At 45.5% G+C, this 19,718-nt stretch overlaps 1 protein-coding gene across 1 annotated transcript; it reads right to left on the bottom strand.

The window, feature by feature from the left end:
- Nucleotides 1-12,015: 12,015 nt before the first annotated feature.
- On the bottom strand, nt 12,016-19,495 carry WNT9B (wingless-type MMTV integration site family, member 9B; the record flags this gene model as incomplete). Its single annotated transcript, XM_010014187.1, has 3 exons — nt 12,016-12,502; nt 13,595-13,860; nt 19,239-19,495. Coding segments are annotated over 3 exons (1,000 nt in total), but the record flags the coding sequence as incomplete, so codon positions are not given.
- Nucleotides 19,496-19,718: the final 223 nt, after the last annotated feature.

Genomic DNA, 19,718 nt, shown 5'->3' with positions numbered 1-19,718 from the left:
TCATCCTTAGTGAAGAAAAAAGCCTCAGTGCAATTCATCTGGTCCTTCTTAGCATTTATCCTTTAAGGGCTTGATTCTTCCACTGATCATAAAGGGAGCACATAGCAACTAGTTGAGGTTGGGACATTGAATTAGGCATTGTCAGGCAAGACAATCGTTTAGTCCTCCCACATTAGAAGAGATGTCAAGATCCTCCAGTAAATCTATGTGGCGTGATGCTGACAAGTGACAGACACTCATCTGAGAACAGCCAACACTCAGGCCACACTCTGGTTGCACTTACTCTGAAAGGGGTGAACGAGGAAGAGGAAGACTCTGTCCTGCAGGCTCTCTGAAGACATGGGGTTCTCTTTCAGCATGGCCAACCTCTTTGAAACTCTTCTTCTAGCTGCTCTGTTGGTGGCAGAAACAGCTGGAGCCCTTCTGAGGTCAGATAGTGGAATTTTAGCTAGAGGCATTTTTTTGTCTCAACAGAGATGCCGCCAGTTTGTTCGGCTGAAAGATCTAAAGTAGGGGCCGCTGCAGCAGAAATCCACTTGCTTGGGCCAACCGCTGCCCACCCACCCTGGAATTACTCCAACACACTCACTAGACCCCCCACCTCTTGTTTAATCTTTAATGCAGCTCCAGTCGCCCTAGGCTGGACACCGCAGCAGGGCAGGTGAGATAGGAGTGATGATTAGCTCCCTGACCCTGCGCACTGTGTTGGGCATTGGGAAATGTGTGTCTAACGGCTGACCCTCCATCGATCCCGACGTGTCCTCCAGGCAGAAGGAATCATTAGCAGCAGCTTACAATGGAGGGGCATGCAATGCTTCATTCTTCTGGGTGCAGGCACATGAAAAAGCCACAGGTACAGCAGACCTGTCCTACCTGTTCTTGCTCCCCCCGCCCCGACTCTCAATTTGGCTACTCTTAGATACCTACTGTAATAACGAATGGGGAAGGGATGAACAAGTGTACCTTGTTCATAGCTCCTTTGGTGCTTGCCTAGATGCTTTTCTTCCTGTGATACCCATCCTGTGCCATAAGAAACCAGCTTTTGCACTAACAAGAGGACTCTCCTATCTACAACCCGTCTATAACCCCTGACATCTGCCCAGGCACTAACACAAAACCCCGGAAATTCTAGTTGCAAATCTGGAGACAACTGCAATTCTCTGCTTACCCACCTCTAACCTCTACGCTCAATTTTGATGAAAGACACTTCTAGATGGGAAATGCACACAGGGAGGAAAAAGGATCAGAAGATCTGGCCCCTACCATAGAGGAACTTCTCCAAAGCTGGAGCAACCCAAGATCTAAGGTTAAACATCCTCATATATGACAAAAGGTGGGATTGCCAACAACAGTGATGGAACTCAGACTAGAAAAGGCAATAGAGAATAGCAAATGAAACAGAGTTTATGGCCAACACATGAAATAAGGGAACTTCTCTCTGACTAATGAATAAAAGGACCGTTTGGGGATAATGAAAGAAGTGATTGAGAACCTAACTGTGGAGAAGAAAGCAGAAAGAAAATCAAGAGATAAGGGAGCTTAGAAGATAGCTGGATAGCTCCACTGTTATCATGTCCCATGGGCTAGACATCAACAGTGCAAAGGCTTCCTAAAGGCTAGAATAAAGATAAATTCCCCAATGGGAAATAATTTCTGTAAGAGAAAACAACTGGTTAAGCAATACTGGAAATGTGTTTTGTCCAGGTTCTGTCCAGGGTCCCTCTGATGGGTGTTGCTTTGTGTAGAAATGAAGGAAAATAGACTTCTTTTTTACCCAATTGAAAATACCATTCCAGATACCAGTGCTGGTACCTGGAGTACCAAGCAACCAGGCAAGATCTTCCCCCATATAAAAGACAAAGTAAGAACTCATTTCAAATTAGTTCATATTTTGGGTTTTCTTTAGGAAAACTATTGTTTTATCAAACTGTTTGACTGGTCCCTCAGGATCGTCTTCTGATAAACCAGTGTTTTAGCCAAATCCCACTTCTTCAACTACATGTTCCATAAAAATCCTTTTCTTAGGATCCTACAGCCACTCACATCAATTTTTTTTCTCTCCTTTTTTATTCCAAGGCACATTTCAAGGCATGCAGGGAGGTTTGATGAGAACTGAATGATGGTGTGATATAACCACCCAGATTTAACATGATTTAGGATGAGCAGCACAGCTCTGTAAGTGTCTTCCTGTATATGGATAATGCAGATAAGGGTGTGAGAAGAAGAAAGTAAGGCAGAGGTTCAGTTGTATCTGAAGGAAGGTTAAGGGAATGACACTTCATTGTCCATATCATCCACAGCACCCTGCTGTCCACCAGCATAGGAATTTTCCTTTGCTCCCTATCTCATTTCCCAGGTGATGTGATTACTTTATCCTCCTTTATTTGACTGTCTCTTCCGACTGTGGATTCAGTAAGTCCTGAGGAATCCTATAAAAACTTCTGCAAGAATTTGTGGCAGCACATTCCTTTTTCATCATCATCTGCACTTTGAGCAAAGCTCTTCTCTTATATATCTCTTCTGACAGAATATGAAACCACAAGTATTTTAAGCTGAGACAAAGAAAGCAGAGGGCTGTAATCCAAATTGACAGCAACATTATTAATTGGGGAAGAAGAGGCTGAGCAGAGCAGATCGTTCAGAGTTCTAAGAGATGGTATCGTGTTGGAAGGGGGCTCCCAGGTAGTTCTGGGCACTGTGGATGGGTTGTAGAGCCTCTGGCCTAGAGGAAAACACATTAGTCCCCACTCTGCACCAGCCACTAGGAAGAAATGACTCTATCCCAGCCAAAACCAGGACATTTCCCAAGAGAAATCTCTTCAGTCACTTTGGAAGCCTGGAGGTCTAATATCAGCCTGGGCAGCTTTGTAATGGGCTGCCCAAATATACTAGTTGAGGGCATGGGGGAGCTGCCCACAGTCACAGACACAACAGAGCTAGGAAGATGATGTTGGAGTGATGCATCAGAAGATGGCCATGGTGCTCTGTTCCCCCCAGAACCTTCCTTGGATGCTGGGGGCTGAGGGTTGAGGAAGCCTGATATGACACGGCGCTGTCTTGCAGAAAGCTCATTTGACCTTGGGCTATGAGCCCCAGACTAAGCCTCCTGTTCAAACCTGACCCAGCTCTTTCCACAGCCCAGGCTGGAGGAAACGTGAGATGGAATGCTGGCAGCTCTGGTTCCTGATGTGTGTCACCCTCCCCCTTCAGCAATTCCCCCATCCTTTGCGGAGCCAGGGTAGGAGAAGAGCCCTCCATCCTCCACAGCACCTGCATGGCTGTGGCTCTCAGAGCCTCTGGGCACACAGGGTGAGCCAGAGAGCAGCTCAGCAGAGAGGGGAAAACATGTTTAAGGAGATTTTAGGGTTTTAATGTAAGTAAGTTGCTGGTTTCAGGTGACCTAAGGCGGGGTTTGGATAGCAGGGAGGGGATCATTCTCCCCCTTTTCCAAGTCAGCAAAACAACAATCGCAACCTGGATCAGTGCAAAACAGGCAAGCATCTGCTGGCAAACATGGATGGAAAAGGATTTCCCACCTCATCTACACTTGTCTCCTGCCTTCTGCTCTCCCTGTGGGTCACTTCTGCTCAAGCTGGGTGATGCTGCAGTTTTTTGTCCTGTTCTTAGAACCACAGCCTGGTTTGGGTTGGAAGGGACCTTAAAGCTCATCCAGCTCCAACCCCTGCCACGGGCAGGGACACCTTCCACTAGAGCAGGTTGCTCCAAGCCCCTGTGTCCAACCTGGCCTTGAACACTGCCAGGGATGGGGCAGCCACAGCTTCTCTGGGCACCCTGTGCCAGCGCCTCAGCACCCTCACAGGGAAGAGCTTGTTGCTGCTTTTTCCTTTCCTCCATTACTAGACCTGCAGAAGTCAGGAAGGGGTAAAATGATTGAACACCAGGAGAAATTGCCCCAAAATTGAAAGAGAGGAAAATCAAAACAACCCCCTTGATCCTGGGCTGTAACTGAGATAGATACGTGCAAGGGGACAAGAACCTCTTTACATCTCCCAGTTCTTACAGACCCCTGCTTCCCCTGCTAACCCCAGCCATGCCCCCATGCTCCCAAGGTATTTTTGCACTGGAGCTTGCCTGGGGCAGTGCAATGCCATGAATAACTTTCCTCCTAAAAGCAAGAGGGGATGGAGTAATGGAAGAGCCAGGTAGGGTTTGGCAAGCGCAGCACAGAGGGAAGCATAAAGAATCTGGGTTGGACCAGGGATGGGGGAGGGAAAAGAAACTGAATCAAAAGCAAAGTGAGGTTAAGGACGCTGGAGGAAAGCCAGCACATCGGGTCAGGCAGCAGTCAAGAAGAAGGTGGTATCAAGGCAACTAGAGGGTATGGACTTGTATCTACAACAGGATCAGGCAAGCTTAGATTCACAGCAGAGTCCTTCCAAGGGCCAACAGGTGACTCAGAAGGTCACTGATTTAATAAGTAGAACCTGAATCCAAGAAGACCTCTTTCTGGGGATGTTTCAGCAGCACATGATGTTGTCTAGGTCAGCTTCTTCATCCTGTCCATACACAGAGTTATGTCACCAGCCTTATCAGTGTCAGACAGGAGACCCGCAGAACTCCCAGGGACAAACACCTGGAGCAGTGTGTACAGCTGGGATCTGGGGAGGTGTTTTGGGGAGCGGGGGGATGCAACAGAGCTGTTGAGCAGAGTTTTGCACAGACATCTACAATTTCTCTACGTAAGCAGGGGTCTATTAAGGTGCAAAGCAGTCGAAATGTGAGAGCACACGTGCCTCTACAAATGATACTGCACCTGGCACTAAAGCAAATGTCTTATAGCTCAACACATGATCTGACATCTAAATATCAATTCCCAGCTGCCTGTAGTGATATAGGAAAGCAGTTGGCAGCAGATAGAGCAAAGGTGACAGAATCTAAGTGCCCTGCTGTCCATTCTGTTAGAAGTATCCCTGTAGGTAGTATATCATGGTTCTGCAAGGCTGCTAAAACAGGGCTAGCAGCCGAGCAGTTTTAACGTACCTTTTGGAAGGAACCTTTCCCATGTAGTCTTGGGACTTATTTCTGCATCCAAAATGCTTTCCCAACAGATATTGACAATATCATCAATATCCGAGAGATCCAAGTCATCAGCATTGGCAGGTCTGAAATTCCACCAACCAAGACAAAAAGGAGAAGAATTTCCAAAATGCTCTGGAAAACATTTGTGACACTGGGTTAAACAACAGCAGAGAAATGTAAGTTCAGGGGGAAAATATGCACCCTGATTGGAAATGAGGAGTATCAGTAAGCACAGAAAACTATGAGATGCCTCAATCCACAAACAAAAGGGATACAAAAGTTTCCTAAATTTCTATTTTGATGGGCAGTTTCAATTTGGTTTAGTTGCCAAAATATCTTATCTATAGACATGAATATTTAAAATGTACTGTTTATCATGGGATGCCAATAGGAATGGGTAGTTTGGCTTGGAGCTGGCAGAGACGATACCATCCAACACTGCCAACTCAGGTTTCCAATCAAAGCCTTGGGACACACCAGGTCCAGAAAAGCCTGCAGAAGGTGTTATGCCTTTTACATATCAAAAACGAGCCCTGGCAGAAAGTTTTCACAAAGCCTTTCAGACAACTGCAGAAGAAAGGCATTAGCAAATGCATTACAGGTTGTCCCAGGCACAGTTATGGGATTTTAAACTAGCATGAGGTAGGGAAAAACCAGCAGTTGGTATTTTCAATATAGGTGGCCTGCACACACAGAAGCACCAAGAAGAGGTTTTGCAGAAGTGGTACAGATGAGCAGAGGCTCTCTAGGTGGGTACAGACAGGCTCATCTCCACTGACCTCCAGCCACAGCGCTGCTCCCGTCACCCCTACATGTTAGAGCAGATGCTGGCACTGAAGAAGCAGAGCATTGAGTGGTGTTTCAGCATCCAGGCTGATAATGTGAATAGTGGCAAAGCCATCCTATGGACACACAGCTCACACTCTGCAGCTCTCACTGGAGGCAGTGTCTGATTTCCACAATAGCTTAGATGCAATTGTGGATGAGAGTGGAAAACTGCTTGGTTGGGAATTGCTGGAGCTACCCAGTGATGGTAATACCCTTGACCTGAAACACAATTATGGTTGGTGCTATTTATTAATTGCTTCCATTGAACTGCTTGCTCCTCCAAAGCAATGGGACATGGGTCATCCGTGATGCTACTTAGACAGGCAATCTGACTTAGAGGACACTCATCTATCAAGAAAAGGTATTCCCTGCACTTCCTATCTCTAAGATGTGACTTGCATACTAACCTGTGCTTTATGGTCGGGGGAATCCTGCTGTTCTCTTGGCTGGTGACAGTTGTGGCTTCAAAGATCTGGCTGCAGGTCTTCAGTGACTGGGAGAGTGATGGCAGGGCTTGGTGGGAACCATCACAGCAAACCCCATCTCCCAAAACCTCAGGAGGCCTCCCCAAGCCCATGGTCCAGCTTCTCTCCACCAGCAGGGCGGGGGATTTTCAGCGTGGCCTCACAAACGAGCAGGCGTCCTACTTGCCTCATTTGCCAAAAGCTCTTTCCCATGACATTTTAATCCCACTGCCACGGTAACAAGCAGCGTAAGGAGGTTTCCTTGCACATCCCTCTACTATGTGTACACTCGGTAGGACTGAGATCAAATACCTCACACCATGATTAGCCCAGGAGTAGATGATCTCAGGAGACCTACCTGCCTGCTGAGGGCTTGGCTGGTCCCTTCTGTGCCCGGCTCTGTGCTGCCCAACACTGCTGAGGGAGGATGGCATTTCTCACCATGTTCTCCACCTGCTTGTCTTCTGGGTCTGTTGCCTCTCACAGCAAGATCTGAGGTTTCTATTAAGTCCCTGGCCCTGGAGCTAACAGCCATGTGCCTTTTGGTGCCATGAAACAGTGGACAGGCAAAAGTAGCCTGTAAAGGTATGTTTGAGGTGACACACTGGGACAGATTCACCCTGCAAATGTGCACCCTCCCATGTGCCCAAAATGAAGGGCAAGAAGAGCTGTTAATCTGGCACCATTACTGCAGCACAAGACCAGCTCCATCACCCCAAAGACTGTGAGCTGGTGCTCCTCTAGTTGTCCACAGACTTCCCTTGTCTCTATAGGGAGAGTCTGAGGAGCACAGGGCACCTTGGTGTCAGGTATTTGCAGCTGAGCAACTTTGACACCAGTTGCATCACCCCAGTTACCAAGTTCCCTGAATAGTTGCATCCCAACAGATCAGAGTAACCAGGTACACGAGCATCCAGTTCGTTTTGCTGCTACAGGAAATGCACCACTGGCATGTTCTTGATGAGATTTGGCTCACTTAGTGTCACATCTCCTTAACACAGACATACTTGAGCTCAACCCTTACTATTGGGTGGCCAGAAATGGACTTTTCTTGTTACCTTCTGGAGAGAGTGCAGGTAAAGGAGAACTAGAGGAATAATGTCAGTGTGGCAGTGGAGGAGTGGAGTTATTCAAAGCTGTTTCCAGGGGATGTTCCTTGAAAGGCAGAAATGTATGTTCTTAGAAAACAACTTTTTATGTATTTATTGACTGACAAAGAACACCAGCAGTGCAGACTCTAGTGCAATACTGGACAACACAGCCAGCTACACAGATACACGTTATAATCAAGAGGACTATATAAAAATGAGGACCCCATACAAGCAGGACTGTAATGCAACTTAAACCCCATAGCACCATTTTCTTTCTAGAGGATATATAAAAAATATATAAATAACATCCACACTTCTTGTCACAAAAGTTGTACATCTTGAGGTAGACAAATGTTTTGTTTCCCTTAAAGCCCAGCCTTTGTTCTTGTTTTCAAGTGACATATTCTGTTGTCACAAATCAGCCGTCCAGTCTTACACAAGGTGTAGAAGTGGCTATTGCAGGAGTGGAGTTTGTTACTCTGCTCATTAGTGTTTCTTGGCTTACCTGGCCCTGTTTGTTGCTCTAATAAAACCCTCCTGACCCCAGCATTGCACTGCCCTTCCATCACAGCAAGTGCTGCAGGGATCCCTGGTTACCCCACAAGGAATTACTGGTGTGTAACCATTTCACCCAGCAGCCTCCAGATATGTGATTTCTTCCCAAGCAGGTTCAGCTCTTCACTTGGGGATGGTGGGGTCCCTCCACACCAGAACTTTATACACTTCTGTAAAACTTTTCTGATGAATTCCTATTTCCCTCTTGCAATAAACATGCTGGATCCACTGCTACCAAGCCCAGCACCACAACACACCAGGAGAGGCAATAAAAAGTAGTCAAGGAAGTACACACAGGGCCAGGGACTAACCTGTGTCTGCAGAACACCCCTGGTGTGGGTAGTGAGGATCCCAGCAAGCTTAGGAGTATTAGAGCTATCACCGTTCTCAGGTCACTTGGCTCTTAGGTACATCATTGGAATGGATTCATCCTGAATCAGAAAGCTGGACAGGAAAGCATATGCAGCTCAGATTTTTACCATTCATAGTCACATTCAGATACATTTGCACTTGGGAAAGAATTCTTTTATAGCCAGGGCAGAAGCTTTCACCTTTGCTGCTGAAAAGATTCCCATGTAAAGGCTTAAGTGCGATCCCTTTATATCTCCAGCCTCTCATTCCAGTAACTTCTTTGCACTCAGAGGCAGCAAATCTACTGGATTTGTAGGTATGCAGCTCACACACAGACCAAATGGAGGTCCAGGTCTTCACATCCCCTATCTCCAGGAGGTGGCAGAAGAGCTTTGCTCAAGATGATGCTTGGTCTCGATTCCTCAAGAATATGTTAACTAGAGGTGATCCTTTCACATTTCATAGACACCAGTGGTAAGGGGCTTGGGGACACCGCCTCAAAAACATGAATATCTGTATGACATGGGCTACACACACAAAATAACCCAAGATCTGTTTCAAGTGCTGCAAAGCAGTGTCTAATCCTGCTTTAAATGTGCCTTCTTTGCCTGAAAGAGTGCCACAGGACCAGCTCAGTCCAAAATATCCGCACTGAAGGGGCTTCATTGAGCTGCCTAAATCAAGATGCCTGGTCCCCTTGCCACAAACCTGTCCTTCAGTTCCCACTGACATCAGTGTTTCAGCTGCAAAAGACACAAATAAGCAAAGCTGCAGGTTTCACTAGTGTGACCATATTCCTCACTGCCTAAATAATCATCTCACCATCCTTCTGTCTTGGTTTTGAGTCTGTTGTGCAAAACTCCTAACATGCCTCTGAAATGCAGTTACCTCTGCTCGAAGCATTGCAACATTTGGAGCCAGATAAAGATGTTGTTAAAATAACACTTTTTGCCATGTGGATGGAAGAACTAGACCACAGATTTGAAATGCTCTTCACAGGAAAATGAAAGCTGTTAACAACATACATTTCCTTCCATGCTCACTGCAGGACCAGGTCACTGGAGAAGACTAAAAGGCTTCCATAACGTGCCTGTTCTTGTGGAGGTGTCTCCTCTGTTTTTTACAGGAATAGGACAGAAAAGTGAGTCTCAGCAAGGCAAAAAACTTCACTTTGAAATGTGAGACCATCAAGAGAACTTTCCACCACCTGGGAGCATTCATTCTAGTTGCCCTCAGATTATAACATCTGGGTGTGGAGAATGGATTGTGCGTGCCCAGGAATTACTGGCCAGTGGACAACTGACAAGTGCAGCTTTGATAAAAGCAAGAGGACAGAGAGGTGTCTCCTCCACTCATTTCCCAAAGAATGGGATCCAGCTGTGCCTACCCCCTCCTTCAACTGAGTCCCAGTCCCTGGTTAAATGAGAATGTTCTATGCAATGGCATGGGATCCCCAAATATCCCTCCTGTGATGTGGTATATCCATCCTCTGATACTGGACAAGCCAGTGGGCCACGTGGCTTGGAATCAATAGTGTAGAGCAGAGCTAGTTCCTTTGTCACTTCACCTGTGATGCCAATTTTAACTTACTTGGATGCTTTTCCATTGAGTGCTCAACACTGAGACTCATGGGAAGATTTCAACTCCAAAAGGATTAGAACCAACATGTAAATAATGGTCTGTTCAATGTTAAGTTCTTAGGTATTTAGGAGGTAAAAAATATCAGGCCAATTAGCCCTATTTGCAGTACTATGCCTGTCATAAGCACTTTCATTCAGTTCAAGTTAACTTGAGCCAGAAATGGGATAAAAAGGAATAAGCCCATTAAAAGACCTGTAGGTAGCCAAAGGGAAGGTCATAGTGGCCTCTAAACAGCCAGTTAATGGCTAGAGCTGCTCTGAGACTGTTCCCCTCCACTCTTTTATGAAGCAGAAATCAAAAATAGTTGTATAAAAACGCCGACAGGGCAACAAGGGAAAGACAAAGAGAGTGTAAGAACACACTCCTCACTGCAACTTGACTGTCCAGAGCACAGGTAAATGAATGGATGAGGTGCCGGACTTCAGCAGATCCACACTCAAGAGCTGGAGAATACAGAACTGACCTCTCATTAAAAGAATTTGGTCGCCTTGAAAACGTGCCTAATTCACCCTATGGATGAGCCCATCTAGACAATCCAAACCATCATCTTCATCCATTACACTGCCAATGAATTTTGGTCTGAGTTTAAGGATCTTTTCAGCACCAGCCCATCTCCACTCGCCAGCACTGAGTAAATGCAGCAGCTTTCTTATCTCAGAGACGCTCCAGAGCTGCTCACAGTAGAAACGCTCTAACTGCTGCTGTAGGAATAATCAGAACAAGCCTTGGAGCAGGCAAATACATTGCCAAGCACCATAACAGAGCTCAACACCCAGACAGGTTGTGCTACACATATCTGATTGGTGGCCAGGGCATGGAATGTCATTCCCAAAACTGCTCTCTAAAACACAGCCATAGAAACAGAGCAGGTTGCTTATGTTGTGTTCAGCCTAAAGTGAACTAGAAAAACACAACTCAAAGTTAGGGCATCATAATCCTGTAACGGACTGTGCTCTTTCCCCCCACGTTACCTTCTCTCCTGCCAGATGCCTGCATATCTAGATGTATCTAACTCCCCTGTGCAGAGATTGTCACTCAGGACTTGCAGCTTTGAAGACATCCCAGTTCCTGTGGTTCCTCATTCCCTTTCAGAAGTGTTTCCTGTCATGAGTACAGCACAGAACCGTGGGATGGGATGCACCTTGGGCACCAGGGCAGAGAGGCACACGTGAGGCTAAAAGGTGATTGATAGTTTGACTGGGGGGAAGGGGAGGGAAAGATGCATAATTGGCACCATCACCCTGCATCCATCACCGTAAAATAACTCCCTGCAAGACAACATACTGCAGAGGGGTAACTTCCCAGACCTCGGCTGAGTTCCTGCAATACATACACTGTAACAGAGGCAATTCCAGGTCTCCCGTGTACAGCAAGATTAAAACACAGTTAACATGCATTTGGAGTCTCACATCCAAACCGTAGACCTGGGAGATGATGGACATGAGCTCCAGTTGTTTGTAAACTGGTATTTCTGAGGCATAATTCTTGCATCGGGATGAGATTACTCAACAATATGTCTTTGAGTTCGAAGCAGAAAGGATTCAACCAGCACCCAGAGAACAGCACTGAAAATCCCCTGCTGCCAGAGTCATCTTGGCTTGGTGCAGGAACATGGCTGTCTCTGCTACATCAGGATGCAGGCTCTGGTTAGTTCCTTCCCTGGTCCCTTAATTCAAGCCCTCAGAACCTCAGTTTTGCCACCCCAATGCATTTATGTAAGTGCAAGTGAGAGATGGAGGAGGGGATGTTCCTGCAGACGAGAGTACAAGTTTTAGCTCTAGAGAGATATTTTTGACTGCTCCAGTGTTTCTGCTGTCCCCACGTTATCCCCACTCTCTGACTCTCCTTCCTGATCTGATACCTGACAAAACCTCTGGTTTTCACCCCTCATATAGGAGCTCTCCCCAGACTGGAGGATCTCAACATTGAGATAATAGGAGCACTGGACATTTTTGGTGCTTGCCTTCGCCCTCACCCCACAGTAGAGAATCACATCTCTCCCTCCCTACTGCTTCCTTGTACTCTAGGACTTGTCTCGACCCTTTAGCACTGTCTTTACTGCTTGCAGCTGTAGACAACCTCTTCCTGCATGCACTGTTGGCATTCAACGTAGCAACACCACTGCACTTGGCAGTGGCACGAGAAGGTAACCAGCCGGCTCTGGGTGTTATAGCCTCGTCCACAGCACATGCTGTCACAGCTGCCTTCCCGAGAGCAGGTCCTGCCAGCGGTTCCCAAGGAGTATTTGCTGGGACGACAGAAACTGGGGGAATCTTCCACGTACACCAGGTCAGTAGAGCGGGGTGACGCGGGGTGCTTGGGCGAATGGCTGTGTCTCTGCGGGCCAGCCAGCTCCGAGTGCCCCACAGCATCATTGGTGGTGCTGAAGACCTTGACGGCGTCATCGTAGCGCAGCTTCAGCAGTCGTCCAATCTCATGGAAAGGGGAAAGCTGCTTCCAGCATGTCCGGACAGCACATGAGCCGGAGACACCGTGGCACTTGCATGTGGTTTTGAGACCGTTTTTCACAGCCTGATGAGGAACAGAAGGGGTAGTCATTACCTACCAGGACCATGAGCCTAGTTCCAGGTAGAGGCAACACCTCAGATTGCAGACAGACTGGAAGTACCTCAGTTTTATTGGTATTAGTCAGTATTTATTGGTATTATTCAGTATTTACTGGTATTATTCAGTATTTACTGGTATTATTCAGTATTTACTGGTATTATTCAGCATTTACTGGTATTATCCAGTATTTACTGGTATTAACCAGTATTTATTGGTATTATCCAGTATTTATTGGTATTAACCAGTATTTATTGGTATTAACCAGTATTTATTGGTATTCCTATTTTATGGAGGAAAAACTAAAAAACCCAAACAGAACAGAGGAATGGCTACAGAGTTGACTGGTAAGCCAGAGAGTAGAGAGCCTGAATGAAGACAAACAGCTGAACACTGGAGAAATTCTTACTAAACCTATTTGGAATAGCAGGAGTAGTCAACCATAAAACTAAGTATCTCCAGCATGGTGGATTCCTTGAGGTATATTCAAATGAAGACAGTGCTCTAACTGAACGGAAATGTAATGGAAATGAAATGGAAATGGAAAACAGTAAATCAGTAGCCTGTAAATTACAGGCAAAAATGCTTGAACTGATGGTCTCCTGACCAAATGGTCTCCCTGACCCAAAGAAGTGACATGATTAGTTCCATAGCAAATCACTAGCTGGCTCAGAACTGATCTCAAGAGTGTCAATTTCATAGGTCCCACCATCTCTGAAGCTTTAGCTGTTCTCAGAACTCCCTATGTCCATGGAGTAATTCAGCCACTGAGTTTAATAGCTATTACCATGCTGCATATTGCTGTCACTCAGCCCCTGATGCCACTAGAGGATACAGGAAGCTACTCTACCACACAACAAGCAACTCCCTACTCCAGAGTTCAGGAATCTTTCCAGGGAGCTCTCAGTGCTGTAAGGTCCATGACACACAGGTAGGCAGGTCTGGTTTGTGAGTAGGGGCAGTGAATAGCCCTCTCACAAACAGCCTCGGCCGAGGATGGCGTAGAAGACTTGCACTGAGTCCTAAATTCATTCTAGCCCTGCTAGTGCAGCTCCTCACCTTGATGCCAACGTTGGTGTTGTGGATGTCCACCTTGGCCCGCAGGTCTTTGCCAATTCTCTTCTGACCCAAGAACTTCTTCAGGAACTTGGTGCTGTATTTGAGGTTGTCTCCACAGACACCCCATTGCCAGGCCTTGCGGTTCTCCAGGTCTGGGGAGTCATCGCACGTGCAGCGCTCCATGCGCCCAGCACTGCATGCTCTGGCCAAGGAGTGGGTGAGGGCAGCCGAGGATACAGCATAGAGGAAGGCAGTCTCCTTGAAACCTGCACAGGAGAAGGATTAGGAGAGGGTAGGAGCAGAAAAGGCAAAATAAGGAGTTCATCCACCCCACCAGCTCTCCTTAGTCCATGAACTAAAATCAAGCACAATACTTAGAAATGCAAAGAGGCAAAACTCTTCCATTACCTGCACACCATTCCTAGCAGAGAAACTGAACATCATGTTTGAGGTAACTGGTGTGGTAGGACCCCAGCCTCACCTGGTGGCTGTGACTGATTCACTATGAAGACAGGAGACCACTCATAAATCAAGGGATGGGTGGCAACAGCCACATAGTCCTGGGAGAATATTCAACCACAAAAAGCAACAGTCATGAAACTCTATTTGTCCTCATGCTCACCACAGAGCTGATAGGTGTGAAGAGAGACAGTTATTGAAACCACGTCGGGGCAGAAAAACAGGAAATATTTAGTATTTTAAAAATCTGACCTATTTTTAATTGGGGCTGTGTTGGCACAGTAGCATTTCACGTGGAAAAGTCACTTGTAGTTTGACTGGAAAGGTTCCATGCTGAAGGACATCTTGGGCAAGAGGGACAGCTCTCCTGCATGTATGTTGCATGGAAGGAAGCACATTGAAGCAAAAGAACATTCCACACTGGAAAATTCCAAATCTCCTTCCACATCAGAAGGAGACAAATCTGTTTCCCCCCAGAAATGGAAGATTAAGAGAGAACCACAGAGACCTGACCTAGTCTTGCAGTTAGCCCTTTGAGCAGAGGCTGGAAGGCACCTCTAGAATTCATCCAGTCCAACCTCAACTCTTTCCATCATTCTGTTCCCTCAAAGAATTCCCATCCAGCTGTAATAATAGATGAGACCACTGACTGCTGAGATCTGAGTGAGGTCACCAGAAATCTGAGCAGAGAACAGTACAAAGAGTTCCGATAGCATCAGTAAGAAGAATGAAAAGTTGACTAACCATGAACATAATAGAGAGGTTGCTTTAGCAACTTCAAAACAGACTTCACAGGAGCTCTTTGGAATTACAGAAGTTTAGAGGAAAGATCTAGCAACAGTATGGATGTGGATGAGAGAGTCAAGAAAATGTGGTGGTCAAGGAGATCAATCAAACTGCTTCCTACCTCACCATTTTAGTTGCTCTATCACTGGGACAAGTAACTTGCAACTAAGCTTTCTGCTTGATGATTCTCTATAAAATCTCTCAGGGTACTGGAGGAATAATGAAAAACTGTCACTAAATCATACCAAAAGAGAAGAGAGCATTTTGGAAACGCTTTCCCATACCATATAAAGCTAGCAGTACCAGTCAGCCCCACGTACCCTGCTAAATCTGACTTTGTGGAATACCACACTGCTTCTGCTATTTCTGACCAGTGATGGTTTGGTTTCTTCTGTGGCACTCCATGTAATTGCTGGTCAGGTTTCAACCCACTTGAAATCAGAGACCATTGCTTGTGGTCGGGCCACTGCAGACAGCAGTAACTGAAGATAACAAGCATACTTCCAAATCGTCTCCTTCTTCTCCTCCCACCAAACCTTTTATGGCAAAGGGTCAATGTCACCAGGCTGCCAAATGCTTGTCTGAAAAGTCTAAGATGGTTCTTTCTACTTTGTCATAAGGGGTTGATCACCATGTAATTGTTTAATTCTCAAATCACATGAGTAAGGGAAACACTGAATGGTCCTTGTGGGATAACAGTGAGCAACAGAGCAGCTATTGAAGCTGGATGTTCAGTGGGATGTAGCACGAACGAGCAGCAATCAGCCCCAACAAGCACGGTTTGAGAGGATCTAAATAGAGATTTCTCCATGAGTCCTGGCTATCTATCCTCCCACTATGTCAATGGAGCTCTTGTCACCACAGCCAGTGGAGCCTGGAGTGGATTCCCAGGGTCTCAGGGTCTGTTTTAGGGATGAGTCACTCTCCTGACCCCATTGACTGTGTTGATAGTGACTAAATGAAATCTTAAACACTCCGTGCAAGGGGAGAACATCTAAATGCAGATGACTTTCCTGGGCATTTCCATTGCAAACATCCATCAGAGTTGAATTTCAAGATGTTGAAGCAGACCAGCTCCCTCTGGTAGGACCTTGCACATGTCCAAGTCTTCCCTGAGTTCTCTGGAAATAATTCTTAGCTCAGCAGACTATAAATACAGAAAGATGCTTGCTGCAATGGCAAGACACTGCTCTGTGGTGTGGTGTGATCTAGACCACAAGGAAAACTAGAATAGAAGGAGTTTAGCCAGATGGTGATTCTGCCAAAGGAAAGATGCTCAAAGTCAAATGTTTTACAATGCTACACTAAAGACACTGTGAGCATTTCAGACCAAGTGGAAGAGACATGTCTGGGGAAGAAAAAAAGAAGAGAAACAGGAACAAAAATCCAAACCCAACCAACCAAAAAAGAGGAGCCCAGAGGCCTTTTCAAGGTCTTTAATACAAAGTCCTGCTCAAAGTAGTGCTAACTCCAATGCCAAATAAAGTTGCTCAAACCTTTGTCCAACTTATGGGACTTATGTCCAACATTCCAAGAATGGAAATTCTACATCTCTCTTTCAGTGGCCCACTGTTGTACCACTCTTAGATTCTTCATCACATCAGAAAAATCACTGATTGAAGGTCAAAGAATCTAACAAAGATTGAAGTAAAGAAATGGATTAATGGGTGGAAGGATTGCTCATCTCTCCAGAAGGATTTTTTCTGAGTGGCTGGATTTGAGCTCTCTTTGCTATAGGTATTTATTTTTCCCAAATGCCCATGTTGTTTGAGATGAAATACTTCTCACCTGACTCTAGCAGCAATCGACTGCCTTTATGGCACACCTTGGAAACCAGAAATTCATCATTGCTTTTTATAAAGACACCAACTGCCACTGTGCAACCAGATGGCTGAAATCTCTCTCCAGAATATGTTTAAATCTATTTTCATGGATTTTTAAAGAAATGGATAAGGAACAGAGAAGGATTTTGCACGGATCAGTGAAGAGTAATATCCTTCAGTCACAGAACGATTGTAGGTTATGCAAAAGGAGTTCCCAATTGTATCCAGAGGAGTGTCAGTATAAAACAAGAAATGGTGCAGACTGTGAGAATAAATCTGTCATTTCAAAACCCAGAAAGCCTTGTTTTGTTTTTTTTCCCCCTTTACTTACTAAAAGTATCTAAATAGAAGAAAAAAGATGGTGGCATTTCTAGAAGCAGGAAAAGCATTTGTGATCTGAATCAGATATCACAGGTTTTCAGCTGTGACTGCAAGTTAAGTGTGGTTTTTCACCTACTACAAACATGAACCATCTCACCGAGGCATGATCTTTTATCCCCTCTTGCACTCACAAAACCATCAAACACACTTAAAAAGCGTGTGGTTTTCCTCACCGTTTCCCCACCACCATGGCAATATCAAATGATTGAATCATTTCTAAAACTCTTCATCACTATTTGGGTGAAAGGAGCATAGTCCATTGTCTAACCAATGATTTCCAAGGCAGCAGCAGCAAAACAGCAGTAGGAATGTGTAAGGAACAGATCAAAAGTGTCAGCTGAAAGTGTTCGTGTTCTTTGTGAAGCTAGCCTGTTTGCAAGGTAAAGGAAAATGAGAGCTAATAATTGCTCCCAGCCAACTGCCCTCTCCTATAGGAGATGCACACAGCATACTTTTCTGTATTAAATCATCATTTGATCCTCAAGATTGTGTAATAAAAGTTTTCAAACACTTATCCTCATCTGCCAAAACAGGTTTTAAATTACAGGTGATATTTTATTTTGTCAGTCAGGAGCCCATGGAAATGTTAAGGCATGCCACTAGGAGATAATGAAATGTTTTCCAGCTATTTGAAGATGAGGATTATTCAATTGTCATTTTCAAGTTCTTTGAGGCTGATGAAGGTACAGATGTCAGAAAGACACTCAAAATGATCATGAACTGCTTCTTCCACAGTATGCTAAAAAAACCACAATAGAGCCCTGCAATGAAGTAAATTTGATGTTGTATCTGCTGTTTACTGAAATAGAAACTTAGTGTTTAATTAATCTGATAATTTGAAATGGAATTGGTAAAAAGTCGCAATCCCGATGCTAATTAAACTAAACATTTTCATTTCATCAAGTTAATATTGGCTTATTCAGGCTCCTTTTTGAAAAAAACTAAGTTACTAAACATTATCACAGGTCTGAAACTCAATAATACTGAAGACTGAAACAGTAAATGCTACTGAACATTAATGAAGAGCAGACATGGTAACAGGCAGCCATGTGTTGTTTGAATGTAGGCAGGTTTAGCAAAGTGGATATGCATGTTCTGGGAGCTTTCATTAAGAAATTGTTTCAGGGTCTATCTTCATTCCATTTCTCTCAAGTTCTTACAATCTGAAGGATTTATTATGTTCCCTCCTACCTCAAATAGAGAATTTATAGGACATTTTCTTCCTCTAAAGCATTTGGTGAAAGAGAAGCCAGTGGATTTTCTGCCCAGTCTGGCTGAACTTCTGCAGAAACACCAAATAAATGTGAAAGAATCTTAGGAGATATTTGTCAACATGCACTGAAATGCCTCAATGACAATAAAGAGCTTTTTCAAACAGAAAATTAGGACTAAATTCTGTATCTGAGAACAGCAGAGATTTACACACAGTGATATCCTAAGAGCCAAAAAGAGGTTTCTCTTAAAATGACCCTTGACATAAAGCACGAGCCCTTATGTTTTCGCAGTTTCATCCCCATTTGCAACCCAAGGAAGATGGTCAGTTTAGGAAACTCTGGTCTCGGACCAAAATCCACAAGCTAAGGCTGTGAATTTCATTCTGCTTTTCAATCTGTGATAAACTGTGTGGGAAAGATAAGGCTAAAACATATTTTGTTACCAAAGGGCCCAGACTGTACAGCTGCCATTCCTAGGCAAAACAGATGATCTGCACCTCCTGGTTCCTGCCCCACTTTCATTTAATTTGAGATTATATAATCCCAACCTGGTCTGAGTTGGAAAGGACCTTAAAGCTCCTCCAGCTCCAACCCCTGCCACGGGCAGGGACACCTTCCACTAGAGCAGGTTGCTCCAAGCCCCTGTGTCCAACCTGGCCTTGAACACTGCCAGGGATGGGGCAGCCACAGCTCCTCTGGGCACCCTGTGCCAGCACCTCAGCACCCTCACAGGGAAGAGCTTCTGCCCCAGAGCTCATCTCAATCTCCCCTCTGGCAGGTTCAAGCCATTCCCCTTGTCCTGTCCCTACATCCCTTGTCCCAAGCCCCTCTCCAGGTTTCCTGGAGCCCCTTTAGGCACTGGAGCTGCTCTAAGGTGTTCCCTTCAGGAGCCTTCTCTTCTCCAGGCTGAACAATAAATATATTCCAGGGGCTACAGCGCCAAGTGGGATTTTATACTGCAAACAAAAGACTACCTTGTACCTCGCTTCAGCAGGCTGGTCCGTCCCTCCAGGCTGCAGTTCCAGCGCTCGCTGCGGAACTGGTACTGGCACTCCATGACTCCGAGCCGGATGGCATCCCGCAAGGTCTCTGCTAAGCCAGGCTCCCTCCGGCACAGCCTCTTCTGCTTGCGGGACAGCTTCAGCAAGTCGCACTGCTTCATGTGGACCTTCCCCTGGGCAGAGTTTGTGGAGGGTCCCAGGGATGGGAAGTGGGTCAAAGCTTCTTTTCCAGTCAAGCTGAAAGGGAGCAGACAAGGCAGTGAGTGATGGAAGGTGATAATGCTGGGAGAGAAAAGGTGATCACTGGGAAGGATATTGAGAAAGCTGCTGTTCAGGGTTCTTTACCAGCTCAGAAGATTAATCAGTACAGATTGATTACATCTAGTATCCCATCTCCACCACACACCAAGCCAAAGATTAACACTGTGGGGAGAAAGAAAAAATACACTTGTGTTGTCAC

This window comes from Nestor notabilis, unplaced genomic scaffold, assembly GCF_000696875.1.
Source record: "Nestor notabilis isolate BGI_N333 unplaced genomic scaffold, ASM69687v1 scaffold5245, whole genome shotgun sequence".
Classification (NCBI taxonomy): Eukaryota; Metazoa; Chordata; class Aves; order Psittaciformes; family Psittacidae; genus Nestor; species Nestor notabilis.
Note: the sequence above shows the minus strand (reverse complement) of the source record. Positions and strands in the feature narration are given on the sequence as shown.